Consider the following 18,162-nt stretch of genomic DNA (forward strand, 5'->3'; position numbering starts at 1 on the left):
ATTTTCATTGTTTGGTTTATCAGGTGGATTTGTGTACATGTGCTGTTAGAAGCATTCATAGCATACTCACAATTGTTAGGAAATTTGTTTACATCTACTGTGCAATGTACGTAGTAGGCATGTATAAAGAAATGTGATATTTAAAGCGAGTAGTGGAATTGGATGCGTCATTACGTTATGACAGCTTTCTGTTGTTATAAGGAAGTGATCACATATTTTTGGGGGGTTTTTGGTTTTAATGATGATTCCAGATGGAACAATAATGAATCATACGATTTCCTAACGTCTTTCAGAAAGGAAACATGCTAAGTGCTGTAAGAAGGTCACTGGTAAACAGAAACCTTCAAAACCGGTGAAAAAAATACACGGGAATAAATTGGGAAATAGCCATGTGTGTGTAAAACAAAAGGAATTAATGATGAGCTATAACTTGACCAGAGACTGCAAACATATTAGGAACAAACTGAACAGAACGCAACTTAGGAACAAACAAATTTATTTTAGAAGTACATTGGAAATACAATTTTCTCCACCCCCAAAAATATGTCCTTTTCCAGCAAGTTTCCTCTTCTCCCAAAATTGGTCCTTTTTAATATTTCCCCGAGCAATCCTTTTTTTTTAATGCCTAATTTCTGAGGGACACTCCCAAAAAATTGAACTCTCTTTTAAGATCATGACTTTAAGAATTAATTACTTTGGCTCAAACCCCCAAATTTCGTCCAGAAATCGCCCTTCTACATTGTAGTTTGTCCTGTCTCACATCAATCTGACTTTAATTATTGATGGCACTCCGCGTTAATCATAACCTGTGGTGTTGCTGGTTGATCAGATTGCGGGCATCTCCCCAAAGAATATCCCGACTTCTGCACCCTCGGGCAAATTTGTATTTACCTTGGGATTCTGTAAGTAATGCATGGTAGAACACGGGGAATGAAATTATTCCTTTCAGCCAGAGATAGCGGGCTTAGTGTCAAAAAAAAGGTCTTTGGCTCTTTTAAAAAAAAAAAATTCTTTGAAAATATTTCGCAGAGAGCATGTACATGTATTCATATAAGTCTTCCAGCAATACACCTTTTTCATGCTGCCACCATTTTAGTCATGTTCCCTGTATCCACTAACAGTGCTGAATGATAATGTTTTTTGTGCAAAAAGGAACCAGACTATTTTTCCTTCCAGCCTCGCTTTGGTTACATTGATTTGAATGGGAAAAATCAAGATGGCCGCAACATAATAATGGTCTATTGCCTGATTTCATCATTTCAGGCACTTTTTTTCAAATTGTAAATTAACATACATATAATAATTGGCACATGTACATGTATGTACATGTATGTACATGTACTTTTTCTTTATACATCAATTTTCAGGCTCAAGTTGGTTTGTGTATTAAAACATCTAAATATTTTGGTTTTATAATTTCATTGGAGGATGTGAAACCTCCTGTTTAGCAGTTCTAGGATCAACGGCATAATAGTCTTAAATGAATACTTCTGTGTTTCTTTACTTGTGAAAGATTATTCTCTGCTGTTTTACAGCAGTCTCATAAACACGAGTTGTTGCAGTTGTGATTTGAAAAACATTGTACATACACGTACATTGCACATGTATATAATTTTAGCAAATATTAAAATGTCACATATTGTGGGCTTTTTTTATTATCCTTTCTCTAGGTATTGAACGACCCTATTGAAGACAACCTGTACATGGTCTTTGAACTTGTTGAGAAGGGGTAAGTAGTTTTTGGACAATGCCTTTATTTTTCCCTTTTTGAAACAGGTTTGGAATTAAAGTTCTTGTGGGGAGTTGACTAATCATTTTTTTTTCCATTTTTGTTCAATTGTCAATTTGCGCATGATTTATTTGATCACCATTTTCTGCTCCGTAGCTCCAGGAAATTGGTGTCTTTTTGGCTGATCTGTAATCTTCAAAAGTTTGCCTTAAGTTACATTTTCAAAATGTGTATTTTGTTGTTTTAAAATGTTTCTTCCCATGCTCCAAAGAAAAACAATCCACAAACACTGATGCACACCTGTGAATTGATTTCCAGGTGGAAAAACATGTTTTGAAAAAAATGCAATGATATTTTACTGATTCAACATCTGATAAGAGAAAGAGCTGACAAAATCTGTTCGACTGAGGTTTACCCTCAGGTCCCTTAATACTGTAAAGATTTTTGAATTGAGATCAAAACAGCCAGATTTAGATCTCCCCGATGTTCCGCTGTGACCAACATTAAGGAAAATGTGTTTCAGATCCACCGGAGATAACAGGTTTCTTTGTTAATCTCTGCAGAGCCGTAATGGAAGTGCCTACTAACAACCCCTTCAGCGAAGAACTAGCCTGGACCTACTTTCGGGACATCATTCTTGGCATTGAATACTGTGAGTAGCCATCTGACATACTCGAACGCCCAGGCTATCAAACAGTTACTTTTGTGTGTTGTGACCATCTTCTCATGTGCCTGGAAATAGACTTTATGCGTTAAGGCGGAGCTAGAGGGCAGTGGTTTTGCATTGCTTGGATAGGCATGCGTAAGCCTTTTAGTGAATTCGCTGTTACTAAATTGAAATGATCAAAGAACACCCTCTCAGGTACCCACAATGCATGAGGTCCATTGCAAGACACTTCCAGCAGGTACCAAAGAATATAAAGTGGATAAAATTACAGTCCATTTGTGGGGCATTCTGGCAAAATAAGACGGAACTGGGCACAGGCGAAAAAATGAATGGGGGTGATTTTTGTTCGATTTTCAGATTTATTGATACATGTATTATAAAACCTTTGAAGTGTCTACTACACATTTTTTAAAAGAGATTGTATAAAAATCGTCCAATGAAGGAGTTTTTAAGGAAAACCAATTGGCGTCTTTCATTTTGAACGACTACAAAACTCCAAACTTTAAAGGCCTTTTTCTCAGTATTTAAGTTTTTGATCATAAAAGTGCAAACTTTAAACAGTCATGACTTGTCTATGGAATGTCTGATTGAACTACAACAAACAGTATTGTAAAGAGAATTTTATTCTCTTTCCTAACACCTGCAAACGCTTGTTTGGGCCTCTGCCCAGTTCTGTCTCATTCTGCCAGAAAGGTTCACATTTGTTAAAAAACCAAAAATATATTATCCTACTCCAATTTTGTCCTGTGAATGCATTTTAAACTACAGATGATTTTGAAACTTGGCTTGTGACAGCTAAACATTGATTTGTGCAGGTCAAGTTGGCCAAATGTTTTTGTGCAAGTCGAGTTGGCCAATCATCTTCGTGCAAAATGTGGCCCTCCATTTTCTTGTGGCACTTTAAAGTCATGGCTGCCTGCTTGGAGTGTGCTTTGACTCTGAAAGAAAATGTAGCGACAGTTTGCACAGGGACTCAGATTCGGTATTGCGCAGTCTCGCTTGAGCACAAAGCGGTCGTCAAGTGCCGTTTTTCAATGCGAACCGGGTTGAGCAATGGTCGCCAGACACTGCATTATGAAAGCAGCATCCGGTCGTCATGCATCACGGGATGGCAGAGGCAGACTCGCAAATCTGTCCCTAGGGTATCGTCACTGCTTCATAGTGTCTTTGTAGCCAGATATCATTTGGGTTTTCCACCCAAAAAAAAAAAAATGTGACATTTCCAGAAACGTGGTCAGGGTTGTACGGGTCTAGAAAAACAGTTCTCCTTGTCATTTATGAATAAGTCATAAAGGAGTTACTGTTAGTGTAACTGCGGCTATGTAAAAATGATTTATGGCTGCGGCTGGCAATAATGCAGGGGTCTGTGGGAAGTGGATTCAGCCGTGTCCATAGCCGCATGTGTAATTGCAGGCGGTAGCCACATGTTTCGGCAAAGCCTAATGCAACATGTAACTAATGAAAGAACTTCTGAATTTCCTTCCCTCGCACAAAAAGTTCACATAATTTTTGTTAAATACGAGAGATTTTTTTTCTGAAGGAATTCAGTATTTTCAAGAGAGTAGTGCATTCGGCCTTGTATTCGTAATAAGATGAATATCAGTCCTGTGTATGTAGATACAATATCACTGCACCTCTTTCAAAAATAAACATTTACCACTCATCGCAAATTGTCTGAAAGGAAAATCCGTGGCACTACTTGCTCGCTGCTATGAATTCAGTCCATAATCCCAGATAAGGAATAATAGGCCGGAGTATTGATATGAAATATATGTCAGTAAATATCGACCTTTTTTTGTCCACAAATACAATAATCAGGTGCCACAGGTACATAGTCCGTGTTGATTTTATATCCTGAAATTCTTTATCTATGTTTTCCAGCAGCAGCAAAGTCAATATTGTGACTAATTTTTTTTTTTTTTTGAGGGTAGGGTTTTCCAGCAAAATATTTGCTCAACGTACTCCCGCCCCCCTCCAAGTGTTGAAAGACTGGGGGAGATAAGTGGAAAATATATGAGATGGAAAGGGCGTGAAATTTTATACCTTATGGGAAAAGGAGACAAAATCAGCTGATAAATTTGAAACAATTGAAGCATCATTTTAATGTCTGGTTTCCTGAGTGAGTTATCAAATGATAAAGGCATTATCAAATGATAAAGACTCTTTTGATGTACATGTAAATTGCAAGTACCAGACTATATTTTTTTTTTGCATTTTGGTCAAAACACACCATACTCCCAGAAATTTGTTTTTAGTGATGATTGTTTATTAGTCTTCAATATTCAGATTACTAAATCATGTTTTTATGAAAATGCAAAGAAATTTTATGAAGTTCTATTGATAGCCTTTGCTCAATATGCACATTTCATGTTGAAGATTTTGTACAGTGGACAACTTTAAAATGAGCAGGCTTCCTGCTCCTGTTTGTGACGAGGATTGAAAAAGAAAAAAACTTTTTTTTACAATTGATTGGCAGTAAGCCTTGACTTCAAACCTAATCTGAAAAACAAATTGAACATCAAATAAAAATTAAACTAATGTTGATTTATTTCCATGACACAGTGCATTATCAGAAGATAGTCCATCGGGATATCAAGCCATCCAATCTACTACTCGGAGAGGACAACCATCTGAAGGTACACATGATAACATCTTTATTCCCCTCTCACTTTCTGCATTTCCTGAAGCAAACAGACTTAACTCTGACCAAACCATTTAGACCTCAAGCACAGCAGACTGCTTTGTAGAGAGCAGTGCTTTTTCCCTCTTTTTGGTTCTTATATTTTGTTATTGCATTCAACAGCAATCATGGTTGGATCCAGAACAAAATTTCGGGGGGGGGGGGGGGGCAGCCTGTACAAGAACAAACAACAACAACAACAAAAACAGACACACAAACAAACAAAAGACATATGATTCCAACATAGTAAAGCCAAAAACTACTTTCTGCCAACATTTCAGGGGGGCAGCTTGTACAAGAACAAACAACAACAACAACAACAACAAGAGCAACAAGAACAACAACAACAACAACAAAAACAAAAATAGACACACAAACAAACAGAAGACATATGAATCTAACATAGTAAAGCCAAAAACTAAAAAAAGAACAGTTGATGCAAACAAAAACAAAAAACAAACAGATGAAGATAACAATGAAAAAGAAGGGAAAACAATGTATTGGATATTAAAGAAAACTAAATGTTAAATAGTAATATTGGATATTCCTTTCCAGATTGCCGATTTTGGTGTCAGTGACCGTTTTGAAGGGATCGACGCCCTCCTATCTGACACGGTGGGCACACCAGCCTTCATGGCTCCAGAGACCCTACATGAAGACTCCAACAAATATGGCGGCCGAGCCTTAGATGTCTGGGCCATCGGAATCACACTGTATTGCTTCATATTCGGTCAGGTACGTAGGTGTAGTCCTTCATGTTTTTTAATTGGTGCATCCACAAGGGAACCCTGTCAAAAATGAAAACCCCCTTATCAACCCTTTTCTCCTGCAGCAATCCTCAACATTTTCATAAATGCACCAAATCTAAACATTTGTAATGAACTAGTGGTCTATTTTGTTGGAAGTCAACAACAGTTTGAAATGTAATCTCATGCACTATGTGTAAATGATAGGAGCTGGATTGTCTACATTGTTATCCCAAATTTGTCAAAATATCACAAAACCACGTGTCAGACACGTGCATGTGGAGCTTTTTAAATTGGCAAAGGAAATTGCATAATAACCTATGATACATGATAAAAAAAATATATGCATGAAGACAAATGTGACCAAATGAAAGAAAGTGATTCAAGTGACAAATTCACTTTTGAAGGGAGGACATTCAGGTTCATTTTGCCTACAAAGTTGTCATAATGAGTCAGGACAGAATGAAGGGGACATGGTACCTTATGTGGCTGACTATGGACCAGACTCATTTCTGTTCATTATCACAGATGTCTCAAATCCAATCTCAGTGTGTCAGATACATTGGGCATTTTGTAACTTAAAAGGTTGATATTGTCTTAACAATGCATTGGCTAGGCATGCCACTTTTCCTATTTTAATAGGATTTCCCAATTTTTTTCTCCTTTCCATACCTTTCCTATTATTTCTTATTTTATTTATTTATTTTAATTCTTTCTGGTAATGAAACCAAGGATTCTTCAATAGTACCCTAAGCACTGAAGCAAAAGACAATGAGAAGAAATTACAGTTTTAGAGATGGGAGGAAAACCCCAGAAGAATATTCTGAGGAAAACCCACAGAATCAGGTAGGGACTGAAAACCCAATCCACATATTGGCCCGGGCGGGATTCGAACCCGGGTCACAGCGGTGGAAGGCGAGGAAAGTACCGCTACGCCAACCTGACTCTCCCAACCCGCTACGCCAACCTTCTTCCATTTTTCAGCATTCTGCACAGTAGGCATTGCACCTTTGGTGGGTCTACAGAACACTCTTTCCTATTTTTTTTTCCTGAGGGTCAAACATCATTCCTGTTCATCTTATTTTTGTTGTTGTCAGTTTCAAATAAAAATCAGCCCTTACTCAAATATGTTCACGTACACGTACACAAACGGATATGATTACAAACAGATGTGACAGATCTTACACACTCCTACACAACCCAATCAGGCTGTTTGTTTGTGTCCTTGGCTCGTCTTTAATAAACCTGATTAGCGTGGCATCATCAGTATGCCATACCCTAAAACAGTTATTCAGGAGACTTGTTTGCAATGGAGTAAAAGGGGCTTAATGAAATGCTTGACTTAGCGAGGAGGAACGTGCCGGGAAAACTAATGTCTCACCGGCCTGGCCAGCACAACAAGTTGGGCTCATTAAAGGGAGGGAGATTCAGCAGATAATTTCCATGGCCTTATTCTGGCACGACCTTGTTTTTTTTCCTTCTGCAAAAATAATTGAATTTAAAACAAAAATAGTCGTTGGCCTGAGGCCTCAGTGTGAGCTTGCTGTGGTTTAAATGTGTTTTTCTAGAAGATTCTGGAGGCAGGGAATTCAGCCCAAGTGTATATTTCCAAAATGTGATAAATGCCATTTCGTTACCTTTTATAATCCCGCTCTCTCCTGGCTGCCCCAAGTCAGTTATGATGGCTGTTATACAGACAAACACAATTGGAGAATACAATGAAGTGAACAAAAGGAAATTTATAAAATAGCTGTTAGGGAGTACCGAGGTGAATATGTCCCGCGCACGAAATGTGTGTGAAAGACATTAGCGCGTGATTCAGCCCGTGAACCAACACGGGCGCATACTCCATTAGTTTGCACTAAACTTTCTGGTTCTAAATGACGCCACACTTCAGTACGCCATAACGTTTTTATTCTTTAAAGTTTCATAAACGTGCACATTTTTCACTCTTTCAAATGGATATATCTCGTTTTGGAAATAAACTCTTCATGTGTTGAAACCAGAATGATATTGAGACAGATCTGGGTCAATTTTCATAGTGCTGCTAAGCGCACAAATTTCTGCTAACAGAGCCCCTGTCTATTTCATGGAGACCGTAAGCAGTAGGCACAGCAAAAGCATGCTTAACCCCCGAGGAAAAGTTGCTTAAATCAGTGACGTAACAATAGAAATCTCCATGCGCGTGCAACTGTTAGCACAACCACACCATGAAATAGTGCTTATGGTCAGCACAATTTCTGCTATAGTAAGCACAACTTTTCTGCTAACTGTTAAGCAGTGCCATGAAAGTGGGCCCTGACTAAACTGATACTGTGATAGTGCTTTATAATGTTATTTTCTTTCCTTTTTTTCTTTTTGCTAAAGGTTCCATTCCAAGACAGCTTTATTCTCGGTCTCCACAGCAAGATCAGGAATTTACCATTGCCTTTCCCTGAAGAGTAAGTCTGACTTAGCCGTTTTGTGTTTTTGGTAGAGCTGTTAACCACAGAGATCTGCTAAGAATGGAAAATATTTGCTTAGCAAATAAAAAAGGTTACCAGCCCAAAAATCATGTGATGTGTATTGCTCTTGACTGGTACTCAGTTTACTTAAGATAGGCCGTGTCTGAATGACATGGCTACGACTGGAGATAACACATGGGTCAATAGACCATTATCATGTTGCGGCCATCTTGATGTTGCCCCATTCAAATCAATGTAACCAAAGCGAGGCTGGAAGAAAAACTAGTCTGGTTCCCTTTTGCACAAAAACGTTATCATTCAGTACTGTTATTGGATACAGGGAACATGACTGAAATGGTGGCAGCATGATAAAGGTCTATAGGAAGTGGCTGCAACTGTGTTCATAGGTGCGTGTGTGATTTCCTACCGTAGCCAAGTCATTCGTACACAGCCATGCTGTCTGTGAAGCCGCTCCATGAAATGAGCCTAGGAAAGTTGAAGAGGAGATTTTCTGTCTGGTTTTGTTGTGCTTCATGGCTTTTGTGATTGATTGTAGTTTGTACAGCTTTGTGGTTGAGTAAGCCAGTGCCATACAGATTTATGCCAAGCACTTACCTTTGAAGTATCATGCAAACAGACGTGGCTTTCAGTTTTGGTTTCACAGGATTGAGTTTTTGTTTTGAGAGTAACGGGAATTCAATTATTACAGCACATACTATCACCATAGAGATATCACATATGCAACTAAGCGCAGGAAAAAGTCAGGCGGAAGACTCATAAGACTTATTAAAATTCTTATTCATATGTTTTTTAAGCCAGGTAATTATTTTGCACGTAGTCAAAACAAAGTTGAACAAAATTGAGTAGATTGGGAATTGAACCTGCAAACTTTGGAAAACTCTGTAATAATTTGAAAAGTATTATTGAATGGTTTGCACTGATTAACCCTGTAACCTTAGTCAAATTCTAGCTGTAACCTGTCATTTTTCAGTGTCTCTCATATTGCAAATTTGTTAAACGCCATTGGGGTAAATAATTTGATCATCATATGATTGAATAAGATGGAATTTTGCGTCGGGGTGATATAAATCAAACTACGTTTTGCCCTGCACTAGAAAGCAGGAGGTCGTGGGTTTGAGTCCCACCTGAGTGATTTTTTCCAACTTTCACTTGGGAGGTAACACACTGAGTATACAGTGTTTAAACGTCGGTGAAGGGCAAAACCTAGTTTGATATGATTGAATAGTTTGTAATGATGTCGGCCCGTCAACCCTATTTCAAGCTCTAAGTGTCATTTCTTTTCCAATTCCCCTCTCTGGTATCGCTAAATGTCAGTTGCTCTATGCTCGGGAGTGCATACGTGTGGGCAATGCACTCTTAGGTGACTTGTGTTACACATGGGGACACACCTAGCTTGCTCATCCACAGACGCAATAGATCCCCTGACCACGTGTTGACATTTTTGTCCTCCCATGTGTAAATACTCGCCGAAATGTCAGTCGGAATTAGCCGCCTCTCTGTGTTTGCTCATGGCCTTTATTATGCACCGTACCTGGGCAAGGATCGAGGGTACTTCTCCTCGGAGAGGTGGGGTTGGAGGGGGGGGGGATGGAGAAATGGAGGGCAAATATTGGCAGACTGCATCAGGATCAGGATCAGATGATTCAATACTGCAAGGTCGGTTGAAGTGACAGTGTGCCCCCCAAAAAAACAACTTGTACTTTTGGACCTGTTCACTGACCACCTGGCACATGTGGTTTTCAAGAAATGTTGATGCAGTGCACCATGTCCACAGAACAATATATGCAGCTGTAGAGTATTTCATTTGCATGTGGGTCATTGTATAAATTTAGGGTCCGATGTGTGACATTTTTCCTGTCCCTGTTACCTTGGTACATGTACTTTGTAATTTGCCATTCAAGTATCGTTCAAAATGACTTCAAATTTTTTTTTTCATGGTTGGGTAGGTACTTTGCTGTTCATAAGGCCTAAAAAAAATATATTTCTGCTTCCGGTTTCCCTACCTACCCTATTCTGACAGCCCCTACCCTAATTTTTTATTGGAAAAATGAGAAAAAAACACCCGAAACCATCAATTTCTACCTTGTACCCTTGACTACACGCAGACGCCTCCATATGATCGTACACACAAAAAAATTGCAAAAAAAAAAATTATAATTCCCTACCTACCTACTCTATTTTCAAATGCCATGTAATCGGAAGCAGAACTGTTATTTTTTTGGCCTAATCACTCTTGGAGGACGACTGCATTACGAAGTGCATTAGAATTATCAAATCACAGATGTCATATGTAACAGGGACTGGGAAAAAGTGGACGGCAAATTTATACTCAATGACCCATATGGGTACTACAAATTTCGTGCAATTTAATTTTAAAAAAGTCAGAATTTTTTTTCTGAAGTTACTACCAGTACATACCGTGAATGTATGTTGTTGGGATGTGGGTCGAGTCTGCTAGTTAACTGTTCTGGGTCTGACACTGAAGTAATGGGTCTCGTTCGAATGATGTCATTTCCTACAGACCATCCACGTGCATCGGCATTTTGAGCATCAACTTGCATAACGTGTATCAGCTGCGTCATATTTTGAACACATTTCGAGCAACAAGCGTGCGTGTTTGGAACATTTTCAACACTGCGCAATGCGTGCTAGATTGCGGAAAATACGCAGTTGCACTTCTCCTACAGAAATGGCCGTCATTGAACGAGCCCTATTGGTTTTATTATTTGGCTGCCTGTGATGTGATAATCAAGGCTGTTTGATTTACATTGGATAATTTCATGTCTCTCTGCTCCCGTTTCACAGCAAACCAATTCCAGATGACGTAAAGGATCTCATATTGAAAATGTTGGAGAAGGACCCAGACAAGAGAATCAAAATACCTGAAATAAAGGTGAGCAATTCAAATCCTGTGGTGTCAGCCGGACTGCTTTAAAATTACTGCTTTTAAAAATACTGCTTAAGCATCAGCTTAAGCATCACATAGATCTTACCAACCCAACCCCGGAGACTGTCACATGGCTACATCAGCTGCACAAAATTGTATAGTGGTCAGCAAATCATACGAAAGAAGAAGAGAGAAGAAGGAGGGAGGGGCTGGATGTTCTTTCTTGGATTTGATTTGAGCTCAGCTACATACAGTCGAGTCTCGTTAATACAAACTCGTTTGGACCTAGCCAAATTGTTTGTTATATCAGAATTTTGTATTAAGAGGAACATCAGTCCCATTCATTGTGCACATAAATGCACAGTCGGGACTAACGCTTTATATTTGTTATAACCAGAATTTTGTATTAACAGAGTTTGTACTAATGAGATTCAACTGTATATACATTTGGTCTTATGTCTGTATGTGTTGTTATTGTTTGAAGTAAAACAAACATGTCTGTTGGTCCATTGCTTATTGGTGAATTTTGGCAGATACCGGTACATGTAGGTTCCTAAAAGAAAATGATGTCAGTTATTGCAACTACTGACGGAATAGTTGACGTCAACTCTAGATTCAAATTACTATGAAAAGCCATTAAAATTAAATGGGGTTCCTCTCTTTTGAAGGGCATTGTAATTACCAAATGAGGCATGTAATGGAATATGCAGTGAGGCCTTGCTGCAAACCAATTAATGATGATATTGTCATTGAAAATCCTCATTTAAATTCTCCAGATGACATTTCGCTGTCTCTTGTCTAAAGAGCATGTGCTTCTGAGGCATGTGCAGAAATAAATTGGCTGCATCTACCTTGGGGTTTACAGTGAAATTTTATTATATTCTTAGTGTTTTCTTGGGGTGGGAGGGGGGGGGGGGGAGGGGACAAGGATGGTCCAATAGGTAGTTCTTGGAATTCTATGTGGTATGGGCTAGTTCAGGCTTGAAAACGTGTTTTCAGATTTAAAGCATGAAAGTTTAAAGACATTAGGTGTTTTCATGGCAAAGTTGTGGAATTTTTCCTGTTTGACAAGGAAAAAAAATCACAGAATGTTCACGGTGTTGTGGAAAAGTCATGCAACATCAAATTGTCATTGTTTTTTGGCATGTTTGTGACAAACTTATGGATTTTCAACAACTTGTGATGGGAAGCATGGACCTTTCACAGGTTCGGGGAGAAGTTTTGCAGTTTTCAGTGTATGACATGGAAAAAAGTCAGACTTTGTAATTAAGATTTGAGGCTTTGCATGGTGGAGATACTAAATAATGAAAGGTTTGCGGAAACACCATGTGCGAATAATTTCTCATCTAAGAGAATGGTTCTGAAAAGAACCAGAGGTATAAACTCGACGTTCCGGTCAGTATGCTCTGAACGTCTTCAGGAGAGTGAAGACGGTCAGAGCATACTGACTGAAGACGGTCAGAGCATACTGACCGGAACGTCGAGTTTATACCTCTGGTTCTATTCAGAACCATTCTCTTAGTTGAGAAATTATTCGCACATGGTGTTTCCGCAAACCTTTCATTATTTAGACTTTGTAATGTTTGACCCGGGTTAGTTAACCTCTCTTCCCCACCCTCGTTCCAGTTGCATACCTGGGTGACCAGACACGGTGAGGAACCCCTGCCCACAGAGGAGGAGAACTGCACCCTGGTGGAGGTCTCGCAGGACGAGGTGGATACCTGCGTCACCACCCTGCCAAAACTCAGGACACTGGTAAGTACAGAGGGTCATCAGCTGTGACATCAGGCATCGATGATCTTTTTTTTTTCACTGGAATGTATTCAGAATATGACATGGAGGCTACTACATTTCATGGCCCTGCTTACCGTATGCAAAAGATCCCTGCTAAGTTTTGCAGAAAAATGGTTAGCGTATTTCACGGTCTGGCAAGGAGTTTGGGGTTGTACGCATGCGTAGATCATGCACCTAATGATTTTGTGCTTACATGGTTAGTGTAGAATGTGTTTGCTAGCGCTGTAAGCTTAGAATGCTGTCCACAAGGTCACAAATCCGTGGTAAGCAGAGCCATGAAATTTGGCCCAGCTTGCCGGGTTGTGGTCAAGTTCACTAAAATTCATTCAGACGGCACAAGTAACGGGATGAAAAAAAAAGGAATGACTCCGTTACAGTCATTCATTTAGCTTGATACTGGATGACTTGCGATTGACTTGTGATGAAACGATTTGTGATATGATTGACACGTGATGACATGACTTTAATCGGATAGATCATATGACGAACGGCTGAAGCTTGGGAGAAACCCTGCAGTGTCATCTGTGCTTGTCTTGATCCAAGTCTTGATTTGACTTTTTGTTCCTTCAATTGCAGCCGTTCCCTGACAAGAGTGGTCAGGCTGCCGTGGCGAAGTGCGTTTATATTCTTCCTTGTCTTTTTATCTGTTTTTCCAGATTTTGGTCAAGAATATGTTGAAGACCAAGTCTTTCGGCAATCCGTACAAGAACAAAGCGCGGCATAGCAGCGCCAAGGGTGGGCGTGTCCTACTGGAACCCATTCCGGCCAATCAGAATCCAAACAGGTTTGTTGAATCTTTGTGTCCTCCAATGAGAGATTAAAAATTACATGTAAAAGAGGTTTGAAAGAATATCTTCAAGTTTACACTTATTAAAGCAATTCTTTGGTGATTGTATAGCATACAAATATTGACTGCTTCGAGTGGTGTAGTAAAACTAGCCTCCGAGGTGATCCATGAAGCATTCTATTTTTCCCGAAGCGAAGTTGAGGGAAAATAGAAAGCTCCATGGATCACCGAAGGAGGCTAGTTTTACTACACCACGAGATAAGGTAGTCAATATTTGTAATGTAACACTTCTACTACAGATTCTGCTTGATTTTAAGCAATAACTGATTAATTTAATCTGAATACAATTAAAATTTACATCTATTTGAATACGAAATTAGTTGAAAATTAACTTGCACTTTTCCAAACTATCCCTTCACAAAATGTGTGAACCCAGCGCTGCAGCGCTAGCGCTTGGGAACACTACGTGCAAAGCGCAAAGCACAAAGCACACACCCGTATGCATTTGCACACAATGCGTATAGTACTTTGGTTGCTACGAGTATAGTACCTTAGTTGCTACGGGTTTAGTTCTTTTGGCCGTGCACAGCAAGATAGCAAAAATAGCGAATGCCATGTGACTCACTCTCGGCCAATCAAGATACAGAATCTGTGGGTGAGGTGTTATCATTTGTAATAGTATAGGAGTGTCATTCCACTATTTGTGCAGAATAGAAAGTGGCATTGCCAACATTGATGGATTTGATGCTGTGCTTCATACAGTGTTGTCAAGTCCATCACAAGTCCGGTCGCAAGTTCTTATGTAAGACCAGGAACAAGTAACAGAATGAACAATAACAAAGGAATGCTTTTATCATAGTTTGTTTGAATATTTAGTGACTTGACATGAGAATGTAGGACTTGTCATGGAATTGGGAGGACTTGTGACGGACTTGTCAGGGACTCAACTGTAACACAGCAATGCTTTTCCCCAATACTTAGGGTCTGTGTGAGTGTACCTTAATGGGGTGCCAAGATTGTTCTATGCCATATATTATTCCTGCCAATTACTGAAATGCACCTTTTTATTTTTTCTAGGTATTCAACTGGATTACCGTGACATGGCAAGAACATTGTACCTCCTGATGCCCTGCGTACACACATACTGATTGGTGCCTCGTGGATGGAAACCAGTGATGCATTTTTGGTACTGTCTTACATTGAACGAAGGGAGAAACAACAAACCATATCTACCTTCCATCAGGATACATCCTCACATTGTATATGTACAGTTCCAGCTCTTCCTGATCGCAGAACAAATTCAAGCGTAAAGGGCGCCCTCTAGAGACTGTTGGCATAGCAACGTTATTGAATGTGCATCAGCTGCCACAAGATGGCTGAGCCAACTGGATGTGACATACTCGTCAGAAAGTGTGTGAATCCAATCGTATTTCAATCCCACGGAGCTCCTGAAGTATTTTTTCCATCGCAACTTTATTTGGGGCAAACTATAATGTACAACCCTTCCCAAAGCAATACCGATTTCATGATGGATGTGTCTGAGCGAAAGCAACTGTTAAGCCATGACTTTCTGGTCACAATCTGTGATGCCGAAACAACTCTGCCAAGTTAAATCTGCATGCATGTACGTGAACTATATACACCCCGAGGACAGACAGACAAAGGGAGAACAACAGATTCTTTGTTGTCCTCGAGAGTTCATCTTTTGTTGAAATCGGTCCTCGGTCGTGCGTTTGTGTGCTTAGTCTATGGGAGAGTGTTATATATTACAGGGACAAAGGAAAAGACAAAGCATTGTCCTCGAGAGTATAGTAAAACACGACTGTGTGTGCGTGTGTGTGTAAAACAGCATTTGGTCTCAACTTTGTGCGGGTTTAACACACAAGCTTTGAGCATGTCTGTGTACACATACCTGTAACCCGGAGACTAAGACCTGCATACGCCTGTGTGTGTGATCATCATCTGCAAAGTTCTTGAATTTTGCGAGAGCGAGGAGCAACAGACTACAGAACAGCAATGGAAAATGCAACACTGCATCCTGATCATAGGTGTACTACTTACATGTACACATATGAGATGTCATTCGGGGTTGACGCCCCATCTAAAATTAAGTGCCTGTTCATTTTGATTGAGAATGAATCTAATTTGCCTACCTTTTGTATTGCATAGAAAGGAACAAAAACGTGTCAGATTAGTGAATGACAAAGAAAGATACATGTAGTTCAATTGTAACATTCCTTGTGTTTTAAGCAAAGAACAAATAACACAGCTTTCATGTTAAAAACAAAAAAAATAGTTTCATTTCCATTGCAATCATATTTTTATTTTTAGGTCCATTTATTGTTTGTAAGGGCCACTTTCTGAAGGTTATGTACTAGACCTGTTTATGCTGTATATATACAGAATTATGTAAAAAAAAAAAAAAATGTATACATAACCTCAAAATATTCAAGAAAAAAATGAGAATCATCATCAGATCAAAGTTAGATGAAAATGGCATTTTGTTGAAATGGATTCGAGAAAATTTTGAAAAAAGTTTTTTGTCATTGAAAAAAATCAGCATCAAGCTTGACTGTTGTCAGTTTCAGGCACAGGGATTTTATTTATCCAGGAAAAAAAAACGAAAACCAAAATCTGTTTGCTTAATTTTTTATAATGACATTTGAAATGCAGTTTTTAATTGTAAACTTTTGGTTGATTGAGACAATCAGACATAGTGGTGTGTTGCTGCATTGTCGCTTTGCATTTGTGATGAGAATCGGCAATTTTGTTTGGATTACCAAAAAATTCAACTCCGTTAATTTTACACTGCGCAATATTGAGTGCTTTATTTACATGTACATCATTATATATCCTAAATTGTATTCACTTTTTTCCCCCAAGCGGTGCTTGTGACTCTCTTGATTAAATTACATTCTTCTAGAGGGAGGCAGAACGTCAAAAGTAGTGGCATAGATACTGCTCATAGCGAAAGTGTATACTTCAGAAAGCAAGAGCAACAAGCTCTTCCATTAATGGCGTTTCACCCCTCTGTCTCCCATCTTCAGCAGTACCAACTATTTTCTGTCTTCTGAAAGGGACATGCTTTAAAAAAGCTTGTTTTTTTTCTTCATCATGTAAGCGAATACCAAGACTACATAATGGCTGCAAATTTAAGTTTTTTTATTCAGTTTGATATTCCTACTCATTTTATGAATAGCTAAAATGCTTGGAGAAAAACAAGTTAAAATTTTTAAAAACTGAAATGAAGTTGCAATTCTAATGATACGGATTCGTCCGAGCAATGATAGTTTGTTCTTTTTCAATTTCCATGATAAAAACAGGCCTTTTCTTTTCAAAAATTCACACACTTTTCCGGCCAGTGTAGCCTCATAATTGACCTTTTCCCCCTATTTCAAATTTTTCTTCAATTGTAGGGTAGGGGACAATTTCCGCTCAGTACATTCTTTATTTTATCATTCATTTCTTCCTCTATATTTATGGCACTTCAATGCCAACCATGAATCCACAAATGGACCAGAAATTTTAACCAACCTCAATGAAGCAAAAGTCAAATTTTTAATTTGACAAATTCATGGTGAAACACATGAAACAAATTTACCTTTGTGAAGTTAACATTTCGAAAGCCTCATTCCTTCCTTGAGGATGGCAAACGAATTACTTCCAACTGGACTTCGATCCTCCTTGACATACATGTACATGTATTGGTTTTATCTTCTGATTATGGTTTTGCGGGTTATATTTTGTGAAATGATGTGACTAATATTGACCAAGATTTGTGACCAATTTCACATGATTCATTCAAAGCCATTACTTATTATTACACACTGATACTCCTCATCGTAAACTGTTGCTTTTTGAAACACCATCTTTTTTTTGTTCGAGTAAATTGTCCACTTTGACTAAATCTTAATTTTTTGTTGCCAAATTAACTGATTACATACATGTATATAGCTGCGTCTTTCCTGTTCAGCTTCACACACGTGATAGTGAAAACCTATTTTAAGAATTTGTAGAAATGACCAAGTTTAACAATTGTATTGATTGCTTTTACCGACAATGATGTATTTGTCGTCATGTTTTACCCGACTGCCACATATACGGAGTCGGTACCTTTAAATTATTGGCAAATTATTGGCTTATTATTGGCATGGGTGGCTTGTGCGTAAAGCGCTCGCCTCTCACCAAGGTGACCACGGTTCGAATCCTGGCCGCGGATCACATGTGAGTAGAGTTGTGCGTTAGTTCTCTCCTGTGCCACGTGGGTTTTTCTCCCTCCGGAAAAATCAAACACTTTCGATCTCAGGCTGTGCTCCGTGGTCATATATGGGTCGATGTGGCCCGCAGCCATAGGCGCCTTTACGTGCCAGTGGCCCGACCACGTTGTAGCCGCGTCCTTCGCAATTC

The 18,162-nt window shown here is 39.0% G+C and overlaps 1 protein-coding gene across 4 annotated transcripts in view; it reads left to right on the forward strand.

Moving 5' to 3' along the window:
• LOC119729932 (calcium/calmodulin-dependent protein kinase kinase 1-like) overlaps nt 1-15,458 on the forward strand; it is a 55,066-nt gene extending 39,608 nt beyond the window's left edge. For all 4 annotated transcript variants that reach the window (XM_038202716.1, XM_038202715.1, XM_038202714.1 and 1 more), the window contains exons 8-16: nt 1,671-1,729; nt 2,293-2,381; nt 4,959-5,032; nt 5,632-5,811; nt 8,190-8,263; nt 11,093-11,180; nt 12,801-12,929; nt 13,625-13,752; nt 14,833-15,458. In XM_038202716.1, the coding sequence (XP_038058644.1) occupies nt 1,671-1,729; nt 2,293-2,381; nt 4,959-5,032; nt 5,632-5,811; nt 8,190-8,263; nt 11,093-11,180; nt 12,801-12,929; nt 13,625-13,752; nt 14,833-14,854 (843 nt within the window). In that variant the 3' untranslated portion in view covers nt 14,855-15,458. The remainder of the gene's footprint in view (nt 1-1,670; nt 1,730-2,292; nt 2,382-4,958; nt 5,033-5,631; nt 5,812-8,189; nt 8,264-11,092; nt 11,181-12,800; nt 12,930-13,624; nt 13,753-14,832) is intronic.
• The last annotated feature ends 2,704 nt before the right edge of the window (nt 15,459-18,162 follow it).

The sequence above is a fragment of the Patiria miniata genome, unplaced genomic scaffold (genome assembly GCF_015706575.1).
Source record: "Patiria miniata isolate m_02_andy unplaced genomic scaffold, ASM1570657v1 HiC_scaffold_22, whole genome shotgun sequence".
NCBI lineage: Eukaryota > Metazoa > Echinodermata > Asteroidea > Valvatida > Asterinidae > Patiria > Patiria miniata.